The 13,882-nt window shown below is 42.4% G+C and overlaps 1 protein-coding gene across 1 annotated transcript in view; it reads right to left on the bottom strand.

Moving 5' to 3' along the window:
* LIMCH1 (LIM and calponin homology domains 1) overlaps positions 1-13,882 on the bottom strand; it is a 205,945-nt gene that overhangs the window by 22,083 nt on the left and 169,980 nt on the right. Inside the window, exons 18-22 of the mRNA XM_063136424.1 lie at positions 12,345-12,502; positions 10,824-11,232; positions 9,699-9,923; positions 2,319-2,378; positions 1,976-2,045 (exon numbers count right to left, since the gene is read on the bottom strand). Coding sequence (XP_062992494.1) covers positions 1,976-2,045; positions 2,319-2,378; positions 9,699-9,923; positions 10,824-11,232; positions 12,345-12,502 — 922 coding nt within the window. The remainder of the gene's footprint in view (positions 1-1,975; positions 2,046-2,318; positions 2,379-9,698; positions 9,924-10,823; positions 11,233-12,344; positions 12,503-13,882) is intronic.

Here is a 13,882-nt window from a genome sequence, read left to right as displayed (position 1 = left end):
CAGCTAATCAATTTAAAATGTTCAGCTGACTAAAGTGGTTGCTCCCAATTATCAGGCTTTTCTTTTGATGATGATGATGGTGATGATAATAAATGCTGTCGTAACCCTGCTCAAGCCCTAGAGGAGGTATAGATTAGCTTTCCTTCATGAAAACTCTACATGGCACTTTTCCTGTTTGTGTATTTTAGCTGGGGTTGAGGAGGCAACTATGGAGTGCCTTCCATGTTAATTTTTCAAAATAGAGATTAATATTTGCATCAGGAAAAGGTCTACAAGACGCGTAAGCTGGAGGTTGGCATGGTCGGACACCTGCCCAGGGCCCACACTCCAGCAGGGGCCCATTGGCAAGAACCCCTTGGAGTTGCTCCTCTTCTTCACCTCTGCAAGCTGCTTGTGCCACTTTCCTCTCACTCCAGCCACACCAGTGGTGGTAAGAATGAGGACCAGTACATCACACTGCCTGTGTGTTCACTGGCTCTCTGCTGGTCGAGCAAGCTAGTGGTAGCCATGATGAGAAAGAGAAGGAGCAAGACCAGCCGGTGACAATGGCAGTGGGAAGGCAGACTCCCTGAGGTAGTGGGCCCCATTAAGGGTGTTTCGTCCAAGGGCCCTCGAAAACCTGGAATGAGTGCTATGTGAACAAATGTACAAGTGTACAAGTATATTTTCTGTTTCAGGTAAACACTGTAAACTACCAATTTTTGGAAAGACGGCCCTTTTTGAGTGTATATCAAATCGCAAATTATTTGAAAAACTGAATTCTATACGCTTTTCCCCATGCATATTATTGAATTATTCTACATGATCTGTGTCAGATAGGGTTGCCACAAGCATCCAGTTGGGACTGCGAGGGCAGTGGACCCCCTTGCTTCTGTCCCTCACGGACCCAACCAAACATGTCTGGTGCAAGGGCAGGCCCAGCGCTTGCAAGCACTTGGGTGCGAGTCCACCCCAGGAAAGCATGCTTTTCCCTGCTGTGCTGTAATTGGGGCCTTACAGGCCCTCTTAACACAAGGCTAGCTTGTGTTAAGAGGGACTTTATGGCCCCCACTGGCACAGAGGAAAGCCAGTCTAGTGTAGTGGCTAGCGTGTTGGACTGGGAGCTGGGAGATCCAGGTTCTAGTCCCCACTCAGCCATGGAAGCTCACTGGGTGACTGACTTTGGGCCAGTCACAAACTCTCAGCCCAACCTGCCTCACAGGGTTGTTGTTTTGAGGATAAAATTGAGAGGAGAAAGAGGATTATGTACACCACCTTGGGTTTCTTGGGGGGAAAACGGTGAAATATAAATGTAATAAATAAAATAATAATAATAATAAAAAAAACAACCACATGATTTCAAGAGAATCTGGAAATTGTGCATTTCCCCCTTTCATGCCAATGGCAGCGGAGTGGGCACTTGCTGAGGGCTCATGGGGCTCACAAGTGCTCATCAGAGGCTCACATGGCCTGGCTCATTGGGGCAGACCATGCAAGTGGGGGTGGGGAGAGGATGCAGGATGTGTGCATAAATCCCTAGTGTCAGAAAACATATCTGTAACACATGAAGCAGCCTTAAATGAATGGGCATGGAATTGAAGATAGGTTTGTACAGGGGTCTGAAGTGTATATTTCATGTGGTGGGAGCCTCAGAATGCACCTGGGGATGACATATACACCCCTCAAGCACCCAGAGTGTTTTGTACAGACTGAAGCTTGAGTACACTGAGCAGATCCAGTTCACAATCATCCTTCCACCAGAAAAAATAGGAGTGGTCTATTCATGTACAAATGAACTTATCTTCATAAGCTGTGATTCACACTAAATGGCCTACTTGTAATGGGGAAAGACATGTGAGCTCATCCATGGACTCAGGCCCCATGAAGGAGCCTCATGGGGAATACTACAGAATCTGGGCTTCTGGGAGAACCAGCTTGGATTGGAAAACACGCCCTACTTTGACAACCCTTAAAGATGTGTCTTGAAAGAACAAACCTGCAGATGGTCTTTCTGAATCAGCTTCATCTTTTTGGTTGGTTGGTTTAGCTTCTTCAGTCAAGGAGCCCTGCAGAGAACATTACACCACTGTCAAATCATAAGTGGAACAACTATAAATTCTGTGATTTTTGCCCAGGTGGTTTTTCACCTCATTGCTAAGAAAATATGCCTCAACCAAGACAACTAGATTTCGATTTTCTGGATAAATTAAGAACTAATGGCCCCTGGCTATATTGAACAGCTTTACATATGCCTGTTCCTCCTTTGGTGATTGCAGCAACAGTGACGACCTGCAAGTGTAACTGAGCCACTGCAGATCAAAATAAAACTTCCATATTACCTCAGACACAGTGATTTTTAATGGATTCAGTATTTCATACAACCTCTGTCTGTCAAAAAGCTAAGCAATCATGTAATGACAAATCAACTCAAGAAGTAGGAGTGTATGAAAGCTCAGCTCTCCCTCCCACTGAGAAAAGCATCTAATTTTGTCAGAAAGTTTTCTTCTCTCATAATCCCTCTGAGGTTTTGCTGAAGCAGGTACTTCCATTTGCCTCAGAATTTGGTGGGAACTTAGGAATTGTGAATCTCACCTCCCCCCTCCCAAATTGTTCTAGTCATATCAATGCTGTTGGTTTCCCTTAAAATTCCTTGAATCTGTTTTCCCCATGCAGGAGTGACTCAGAAGCAAGGTAGCAAATAATTTTTAATAACCTCTAGAGAGGGGGGAAATTGATTCAGCTAAATACAAATTAAATAAATCAGCTATAGGCATCTTTCTGTCTCTTGAACAAGGAGGCCAACAAAACTCTTGAAAGTTAGAGGGAAGGTAATACAAAACACATGCTTTGTGTCCTTGTTTCTAGAGAGTGTGCAATCTAATTTTTTTAACCAAAAAAGCATTGGGCTCCAGCAGATCTGATTTCTATTTCAATAAACTGTTTCCAAATACTCCTTTAAGAGTTTTCCCCCATTTGTTGGAGCTTCCTCTTCCATTTCGTCTTCTGGAATTACTACCAACTTACACTAAGTAGAATAGCACCACTAAGCGCAGTCAAACAAAATGTAGACATGCTTAATTATTAATGGAATATATCCATGATTTCGCATAATATTCATATTAGAGATTCTTAGAGCCAGTACCAAACACATATAAAAAAGATTAAACTGAAAATATTAGAGACAATGGAATCATGGCATTTTCCTATGCAGAAGGCAGCTTTCAATCAAGAATTAACACCTCGATCCATAATAAATTCCAAGGAAGGGCCAAACATGAATGTGATAAATATAGATTGTGTGTGTGTGTGTGTGTGTGTATTTAAATATCCAAACAGCAGCTTTGGAATGGTTTGTTTGCGGGGTGGGTGGACTGTGGCAGGGAGAAAAAGAATTAAAATTCCCCACTCCTCCCCTAAGTTCAGAGCGCTTAGGTTTTCCCATGACTGATATTAATTGCATCTATGCAATTAACATTACACCTAGTTTGGCTTTAGGTATGATTAGATCACAGCCTATGAGCCCACACAGCACCAACTAAGTTCTCTCGCCCTGTGAGAGCTTGGGCATCTATTTCATCCTGCCAAGTGGTAAGGAAGATTTTGCCACGTATTTATTTATGGCATTTGTATGCTGCCTCATAACACGGAGTTCTCTGGGTGGCTTACAATAAAACATAAAAATGCTAACAGAACCATAAAACTCTAATATAAATGCTGCATAAAGCAAGCTAAAAGCAATGAAATCCAATAAAATTCACAAGCAGATCTCAGAACACTGAAACCTAACATTATCAAGCCTTTAAAGTTCCTAAGAGCTCTTAAAATCCTGACAGATTTTTTTAAAAAAGTGTTTACTGAACACTGAAAAGAATGTAATGCAGCACCAGGCATGCTTCTCTAGGGAGGGCATTTCAGAACAGGTGTCGCTGTCACTGAGAAGGCCCGGTTACTGATAGCCACCTATTGCCATCTCATTCGGCAGGAGTACCATGGGAAGGGCTTTGAAAGATGACCTCAGCATCTGGGTAGCTATATGCAGGAGGAGGCGCTCCTTCAGGTTAGCTGGCCCCAAGCCAATTAGAGCTTTAAAAGTTAACACCAGAAACAAATGGTAAGCCAATTGCAACTGACAGAATCCTGGAGTATTATGCTCGCATCGTATTAGATTACCGTATTTCTTCGATTCTAAGGCACACTTTTTTCCCCATATAAACATCTCTAAAAATGGAGTGCGTCTTAGAATCGCGGGTACGTTTATTATTTCTTAGAATCAAAGCTTTTTTTCTGTTGGTGGTACTGAAATTAGCGTGCGTCTTACAATCGATGGCGTCTTAGAATCGAAGAAATACAGTAGATCCCAATTTGTGGTAGAACGTTATGGTCTATATCAAGGTATAAAAACTATTAATAACAATATTTAAAGAGGTTGCTGATTTTTGTTCTTCAATGACCCCCTAAATTGCCTGTTTTCAAAATGAAGCATTTATGGAACACAAAAAGATATATCAATGCATATTATGATCAGTGGTTTTTTAATGCATGAGGACTATTATTCCTTTGCTATTATTAAACTATTGCAGAAACTAGCTTCCCAGATTAGAACTGCAGGGTCAAATCTAAATTATATTATATTTACTTTGGGTTTCCTATATATTATGTTCTCACTGTCTATGAAAAAGACTACTCTCTTCACTTCTAAGTTCAATTAGAAAAGCAGTCTCCAATCCTTTGGAGCCTATGCATGGGGAAAATGCTTAATATCCTGCCAAACTATCCACTGAAAAGGTCTGAGCATGCAGTAGTTATCCAAGTATTATGCTCACATCATACTAGTTAACCATTGTACCCCGACCTGTGAGGATGTGACTCCAAACTGAGGCATTAGAAGTTGATTGCAGTGGATTTCATACCGATAGCTTTTAACACTGAAAAAGCTGTATCAGTTAAAATTTGATTCTGTCATTTACAGAAAGTTTTGCACAGAGAAGAAAAACTTTATATATCTGGCAAAATATGCGACTGTCAATATGCCAAGCACAGCATGAACTGAGCAACTTAAGCTTGTTAAACTAAATCCTGGGGCTCATTAAAAGAATTGTGTGATTAGTTTTATGGTTTGGGCAAATTACTACTATGGGCTGTGACCCATTTTTCCTGATATATTAAAGGCTGCAAACCATCTAACTGAGATCTGAGCTAACACATACATTTAGCTGACCACATCATTTGGCAAGAAATCATCTCCTTCGTGTAAGAAATAATCCAGCTTCTAAGAATCAAGTCATTGTGAAGTCAAAGGAACCTTTTAAAAGTTTAGTGGAGGAGGGGGGAAAAGCAGATGCCTAGATCAGTCTGACCAGGGATGGAGCTTGACACTGGGTGAGGAAATGGGTGGGTGAAGGGTACATCTTTCCATTAGCAGGAAGCCTCAAGTTTACCTGGTCAGATCTACATCAATCTGAATAGTTTCATTGTAGACCGCCTTGGGAAAGTTACCAGTAAAGGGGACTTCTCAAATATCATTATGTCCTGTCTAACTGTAGGTAACAGCATGTACATATGCTGCCATTTTTGAAACTCACACAAAAGTCTATTTTACCACAGCTAGGCCTGTTTGGAATCTACTGTGCACAAGGAGGATTTTAAACTCATGTACTCATAGTAAAATAGATGCTGAGGCGATTTTCATTTGTCACGGTACATGTTTTGTGTATCATCTTTCCTTCATCTGTCTAGAGAGGGGAAAAACTAGATCTATAAGGGCTATCAATTATAGCTAGGAGGCCTTCATAAGTTTATGCACCCAGGGAAAATTACATTAAACAACCCGCTGCCTCACAGTGTTCTACCTGCTACAGAACTATGTGGAGGAAGGGAAACATTTCAGCTTAGCATAATGCAGACTCAAAAGGTAGCCTTGCAAATAGTTCATACTTTCTGTCTATCTAGATGGGGAGTGTTGAACCTCAGGCCCATGGACCAAATCCGGCCTACCTGGGGTACAACTCTGGCCCTCTGGAGTTTCCCAGAAGGCCATGCCTCCTTCCCCAGGTCCCACTCTCCTTTCCCCTAACCACTGAACATTTGATGGTTTCCCAGCTTCTGTGGAGTCCCCCTCCGCCAATTCTAAAGGGTTGAAATGCCTGTCTTAAGGCTTGGTTACTGGCAGGAAGAGCTGTGAGCGAGAATAAACCGCCCAGAGAGCTTCGGCTGTGGGGCGGTATATAAATGTAATAAAAAATTTCACCCTTGGCCTGAAAGAGATTCTAAAGCCTTGATCTAGATATTATGAGAGCCAGGGAACTGCTGCTCCAATGTGCCTTTTCCCACATCTTTCTTGTACTGTGTCACATGAAAACATTGCCCTATCCCTACCCCACATCATAGGGAATCAGCATTCAAGGTGGCGACAACAACATGAGGATGGAGATCATGCCACACGAGAAGTGGGGAGGATGGCGACATAAGGAAGTGATGGCATCCCATCTCTCTTGGTAGGCCCTGAAAAAGTGGCTTTCGCAAGGCAGATCCAAGGCTGTTTTTTATTTACAAGGCTACATGGCCACTGTTAGCACAGCACAGAGAGCAAAAAAAAAAAAAAAGAGGCTCAGCTCCGACAACACGTTTTGCAATGGTGGATTTAGAACTCCATGGTGGAGTTTTTACACCACGGTTGAGAAATGTGTTGTCTGGCAGGAAATCTCCACCCCACGGTGGAGTTTCTCCCCCCCCCCCGAAAACTCTGTCCGCTGAATATCCACACTGTGCAGAGGAGAGTTCCTGCACAACTGTTGTGTGGAGGGCTCCGTGGAGTTTTCCGTTGCATTGACTTTTCCCACTGTCTACAGAGTTCCCTGGCAAGAGCGGCAAAAGGAGTGAGTGCAACTCTAGGAGAGCTACTGGAATTGTTTTGGTCAGCAATGGCTGATGGGATATCATTGGGAAGACCGGGGGAGGAGAGAGGGTGGAGGAACTGTTAATTAAATGTCACCATGGATTTTACTCAACTCCACAGTAGCCCACAGTCACATAATGGTGGAGTTAGAATATGTTATGTGGGTAGTACCTCCTAAAAACTCAACGGTTGAGTGGAGTTTTCACCCTACATTGAGTAGCGTGTTGTCTGAACTGAGACAAAGAATCATTTTCAATATAAATGTCCCCACCAATATATCCTTCTTGTTATGAAAAACAAAACAATAACATCATAAATGAAATGCAATTTACATTACTTGACTGTGTTTGGCAATAAATAAATAAATCACTGTATGAAAATGGTTGTAACCTATCATGTTAAAAGTCAAGTTGTGCTCTGCTTTTTAAATCCATGCCAATAATAAAAACTCTCATCAGAATCTATGTGGAGAGGAAACAGTTATACTTGTCCAGCTATGTCTATGAGACACCATGCTGTAATAAATGAGTAAGAGGCTGAACTGCTTGATTTTAATGGTACTCGCTTCAAAAAGTGCCTAATTTTGTTTTGGCAGCAAATGAAGCAGGTAGTTACACTAATTTCATTTTTCACTCGAAATAAAAGTGGGAAATGCCCCTGTTCATTACAATGTAGTTTTGCTTTTAGAATAAGTATCACTGTGGATAGACAAAACTGTAGATAAGACCAATGCCCACGTGTGTTCACAATGCACAGGGGAATGCCTGTAACATAGAAGATAACAGACTAGCTCCATACAAGCACCTCTATAGTTAGTAGGGTGACCATATGGAAAGGAGGCCAGGGCTCCTGTATCTTTAACAGTTGTGTAGAAAACGGAATTTCAGCAGGTGTGATTTGTATGCATGCAGCACCTGGTGAAATCCCCTCTTCATCACCACAATTAAAGTTGCAGGAGCCCTGCCCTCTTGACCAGATTTGTGATGAAGATGGAATTTCACCAGGTGCTGCATGCATACAAATGATACCTTTTCTGTTCAACTGTTAAAGATACAGGAGCCCTGTCCTCCTTTCCATATGGCCACCCTAATAGGAAGAAACTAGATGTGATGCTGATACATAACTGTTGCCAAAAATGGTAATCCTGCATCTAGTTTCCCCTCTTCTTCCTATAACATTTAGCTCTTGATGCGGTTGACAGAGCTACATCGTGTTTTGCTCTGCCCTCTCTTCGTGACAGCCAATAAGATGGCACAGGGCAAGGGAAAGAAATGTAAGAAGAGATAATGTCCTGTGTCTCCGGAACAAATGTAACAGGAAAAAATTATGGAACTGGAAATAGGGCTATAATTTTCAGCATATGCGGCTCACATCTAGTTTTGCCCAAATTAGGGATGCTTGAGTTTTTTGTGTGGTCCGTATTCAGAAGCAAACCCACATGATCTGCACTAATGTGTGGATTGCAAAGCAATTACCCTTTAGATGTCACGCTTTCTGAATTTTGTGATGCAGTTCTTGGCTGAAAAATGCACCAAAATGTGTATAAAATGCATGGGTGGTTTTTTTGGGATAACATAAGTTTAAAATACAAATTAATGAGGACACAGAATGAAATGGACTTATGAACATGTGAACTTGACATGGATCAGACGCAGACTGATCTGTCCATCCCCATTCCTAACCTACCAACAAAAAGGAAGGAATAAATCAGTACAACTGAGGCAGAGGGTGGCAACAAGAGGCTGAAATGGTGTCATTTATCTGAAGAACACCACTATGCAAAAGTCAAGTTTCAACTAGGTTTGCTTTCCCAATACAGTAATATTTAAGCAGCAACTGTAGGGATGAATGAGAAATTCATTTCAGTTTGGTTTTGATCGGGATTTATCCTGTCCACGCCTTCTGGATTGAACACGGACTTGGATGCAATCTCTCTATGTTTCCAAGGTTGCAATATGATTCACAGATACCCCCCCAAATACATTTGACAGAATGTGTACATTTGAAAAATGTGCATGAAAAAATACATACTTTTGAAAAATGCACACAAATATGCTTTAATAAATGGAAGAAGAATGCATACATTTAAAATATGCACAATTGATACTTACATTTGGAAAATATGCACAAAAATACACACAGATTTTCAGGCAGAAAAAGAAAGCTCACAATCTGATACAGACTTGAGTCAGAATGAGCTTTGAGATGGAATTTGGAGAACTCCAGGTAACTCAGGTTTTGATGATTTACATATCCCAAGTAGCAAGTTGTCTGCAATGCATTTCTCAGTGTTGGGCTTCCACTGAAAACTGTACATTTATTCAAAATGTAACAGGGCATTTGAAGTCAAACAACTTTGCCAATTTTGGTTTCTGTCACTGATTGAGAATGTTCTCAGCTGTGTGGGAGCCGCTTAGAACAACTTAGGGCAGCTTCGAAATCACTCGATTTTGTTTGATTTTTAGATCGTTTCCCCCACCCTTCAACCATGTTCCCAGGGCAGCTCACAGAAACAAAGAATGTAACACAACAGTAAAAACATACCAAGCATATTTTTAAAATTGCCTCACAAATGACCTAAGCAGCGGGAGGAACCCATGGCACGATTCTTTCCCCCAAACTGGTTTCCCACATAAAAGACTCAGGCAATGCGTCACATTCAGGTAATTAATCATTGAGACATTATCCCAACTTGTGGAATCTGCTCACAAATATGTGGCTCTCATGTGACAGAACATTTAAATGACACCTGAAATACATTATGAAACAGAGTTCAAAAGTACCCCTCAAATACGCCAAGCCAATCGAATTATTTTGCCCTTACGGTCTGCTCTCTGTGTTTGCTGTGTTCGATGAGCCTCTTCAGAACAGTCTCGGTACTAGCGCAGTCTTGCCTCCCATCTGCTGAGGTACCGTCCACTTCTGCCACGTGGTCAGACTTTGGCGATCGACTTGGCGAAGGGACAAATATTAATGCTGCGCATTCTCTCTCTCGCTCCTCTTCCACTCCATTGGCGGTTTCTCCATTCATGCTGACCTTTCCATCCACCTGCAGGTTACAGTTTCAAAACATAGTGAATGGTGTGAAATTGAAGATCCAAGGTGGACATTGTTATTATTATTTCTAAGCGGAAAGAGACAAAGAATGCATTTTGTAGCATCAGTGCAGCACATAGAAAACACTTGTTCCAGAGCTATTCAGATGCTTTTCAAGTGCTGCAGTATAGGAGCCACTCTCCTATGAATATGACTAATTCCATTTGTTCATATTCTTTTTCAGTCACCCAAGCCACTGTCTTTCCTCCCCTCCAACTGCTGTCTCTTTCCACTTCTGAAATTTAGATTTGAACCTCCTCTTGGGAGGGCCTGCCCTTTCGCTTAAGCCAGAAGTGAGGAACCAGTGGCTCTCCAGATGCTGTTGGACTCAAACTCCCATCAGCCCCAGCCAGGATGGCCAATGGTCAAGGATAGTGGAACAACTTTCTCGCCCTGGCTTATGCAGTAAGTGCCATGGACATTGATGGCACTGATAAATGGCTATAACCCAATTGAAGATTAGTTGCGTAATCAGATGGGTTAAAATCTATTAATAATTTTTCACACATTTGCCTATGGATAATCATTCTAAAGAAAACTTGCCCTCACAGCAGCCACCATCTTAGAAGTGGCATTTCCTCCAATATGGGAGAGGACGAGGATACCTTTTCTACGATGGCACATGCAGCATTCAGTGGATTTTGTAGTTATTTTAAAAATATGTATGTTTTTTTTAAAAAAAAATCTCCTGAATTAATCAGGGTACCTTTTTAATTTATTGAAAGCCTTTATTCAATTATTCTATTAACTAAATATTGCAGAATGATGATGATAATGATGATGATGATGTGGTTCATAAAAGCTGTTCCTTTTTCTTTTTCAGGCTACCGTTAATTCACACAATTCATCCTACCTTAAACGTTCTTAAAACCTGCTGCGTGTTTCTGGGCTGTGAGTAAGGCTTGGGTGTCAGCATAGGCACAGCCTTGGAGACAAAAGGTTTGCTTGGAGAGGTGCGGCCTGTTGAAATGCTGGCATCTGGTCCGCTGGTGGGAGCTATGGTCGCCTCAACCTTGGCAGTGTATTTGGGGGCAGGAAGTGACTGTTGCCGTAAGTATCTCAGGGGGTTTGGGTCCTTAGGTGGGGACGATGAATTTGGCTCAGCTGAATGGCTTCTCTCCAGAATTTTTGGCATCTCCAAGCGTTCAAGGACAGCTTCACTAATGGTGAATCTCTCAATGTATTGCTGGAGAATATTATCTGCCTCCTCACGCGACGTGGCATTCTTGTAGGCTTCATGCAGCTCTCTCTCTCGCCTTTCTCTGTTTTGCGTATAACAGAAGCAAGATCTTATATAAGAATACGATACCGTAAGGCTTATTACTTGAGATCTACCAGGCCGATTTTACTCATTTTTGTTTTGAGCTGAAGCTTGTGCGGTGTAGACGTACAATTTTTTTTGGAAAGTTCATAAAGGTTCACAGCTCAGGATTTAATAGCAATAAATTTCCTCTGTGCCAAATAGGCAGGGCAGCCTCTCTGCCAGCAGGATGACGGATAGCCCTGCCTGGCCAATCAGTGTGGTGGGCCTCGGGTGCAGCCATGTGGTGGGCCTCAGGATGGGCCTCGGGTGCAGCCATGAGGTTAGGCTGTTGCCGCCAGTGGGGCGTGGGAAAGGAACAGAGGCAGCCATTTGGTGGCATGAGGAAGAGGGCGGGGCTGCATGGCTTGCACATTTCTGAGGGGTGCTTCACTATGCATGAGCCATGTTTGCATTATTCATGAGCCCCTCTGTGGTGAGAGGCCTGAGAGGCAAAAAAGCAGGAAAGGAGCAGAACTACTAGCGCCCATGGTGACATGGACTTTACACTAGTTGCAAAATGATATATCTCTAGCACAACTGGGCATGCATGCAAAAGAAAGGAAGCCCTACTCATTTCCTGTTTGCAAAAGATCTGGACCAAGTAGCCTCTCATTTCTACTTCACAGTTCACTCAAATTCACTTAAAGCTAGGAGATTTTACACTACCAAGAGAATCACGTTTACTGGTCTGCTGCAGGTGGGAAATTGCCTAATCGAAACCTACCCTCTCCCTATAAAATCCATCCTGCATACTGAAAACTCTTATGTTAAAGAAAAGGTTAGGCTGAATCCATTCCTCTGATATGATGGTTTTCTACGTGAACACGTTTCCCCCCTGGAGGGCTATTCAAACATGCAATCCCCCTGCCCCCAGGTGCACATACACTTGCAACTTGAAGTAATAACTTCCAGGAAAGGCTTTACTATGTGATCCTACAGACTGTGCAAAAGATAATGAGTGGATGATCATATTAGCATGTATTGCACTACACATTTTATTATACACCTCCACCTGATGTGTCTTGTTTGACCCTAAGACTTATGTAACTCTGTTTCATTAAGAGAACCCACTTCTCTTCCACAATTTCTTTGTATGTCTTGATGCTTTTCCTTCGCTCACTGGCTCCCTCAGCACCCGTCAGTAATCGTTCCATCTTCTTTCTCTCAGCTTCTTTTTTCAATAAGTCCTGTGAAGCACTTCTCCGCCGACTTTTCCACCGGGCTAAATCCTACAGTGGGAAGAAGCGGAGAGAGAAGAACCTTAACTGCTATGCATGACACTGAAAACCTACTCTGTGAGGCAGATTTAGAAATGTGTCCTCAACTGGTGGGTTGAGACCCACAAGCGGGTAGCACCCCAACCTAAGGATGGGTACGACAGTTGCATCACCCCCACCACTATTTCGTTTTGTTTTGTTTAGAATTCATTTATGAGAGGAAGATAGAGGGGGTGACCAGAGGCAGGATGGGCTCTGTACCTGCATTTCTACAAGTATCTGAAGTGTTTCACACCATCCTTACATCAGGCTCGTAACTTAGGTCAATATCAACACATCTCCTCAAGTTGCTGATAGGGGTGGGGGCTGAGAGAGAATGGCTGATATAAGGCCATCTACCGAGTCCACCTCAGAGGTAAGATTTGAACCAATGACTTCCTGGTTTGCCAGTGGCTGAGTGGGAATTTGAACTCAGGTTTCCCCAGACCAAATACAACACTCTGTCCACCATGCCACGCAGGCTCAACATTTCTTCCCACTTGCTCAATTACATCAAAATAAAACGTGTGAGAGCTGTGACAAAAAATAAAGTATAGCGTTTTTAAAAAAACTTTAGGTCACATATTTGATTTAACAATGATTTACGTATTTATTTATTATTTTAAATTCTACCCTTCCTCCAAAGAACCCAGGGCAACTTCCATGGTTAAGCCCCATTCTTAATTGTATCCTTACAGCAATCCAATCCAAATCCCAATTTTGCTGCCCTCACAGTGCTAAAAATATTCACCAAATAATTGGAATTTGCTGCCCATTGGCACCACAAAATCCTGTTGCCTGAAGGAAGCTATTTTGCCTTGCCCCCATGGCAGTGCCAACTCTGCAGACATGCTCTTAGCTGAATGGAAGGTGCATGGTAGCAATACACAGTGGACTTCACATTGTAGCTGTTTGATACATGGTGCTTCTTGCAATGGTCATGTCTCCAGATTTAACAACACAGAGAGTCTGTTGGCAAATCACAACAACCCATCATGGCTTAATTAACCTGCCGGGGACTGTCACATAGTGCCCAGCTTGACATGGCTTGTGGTGTCATGCAAACCCAGGTGGCAGGTGTTGTTTGTGAGTTAGACAACTTTCAAATAACTCTAAATAAAGCCACGGGTTATTTGAGGATTGTCTAATCCTTCAACAATCCCGACACCTGGGTTCACACAACACAACAACCCATGGCAAGTCATAGTAGCACTCAACTTCCTCCACATGATCATCCTTTGGTTTGTTCATGCCCACAACCACAAAGAACTAGTCCCATTCAAACCAAAAGGACACATTTCAGTGTCTATACATGGTTGCAGTTCCTACAAACTTAGTATTTCCAGCTAACAG

The sequence above is a fragment of the Elgaria multicarinata genome, chromosome 10, assembly GCF_023053635.1.
Source record: "Elgaria multicarinata webbii isolate HBS135686 ecotype San Diego chromosome 10, rElgMul1.1.pri, whole genome shotgun sequence".
NCBI classification, from domain to species: domain Eukaryota; kingdom Metazoa; phylum Chordata; class Lepidosauria; order Squamata; family Anguidae; genus Elgaria; species Elgaria multicarinata.
Note: the sequence above shows the minus strand (reverse complement) of the source record. Positions and strands in the feature narration are given on the sequence as shown.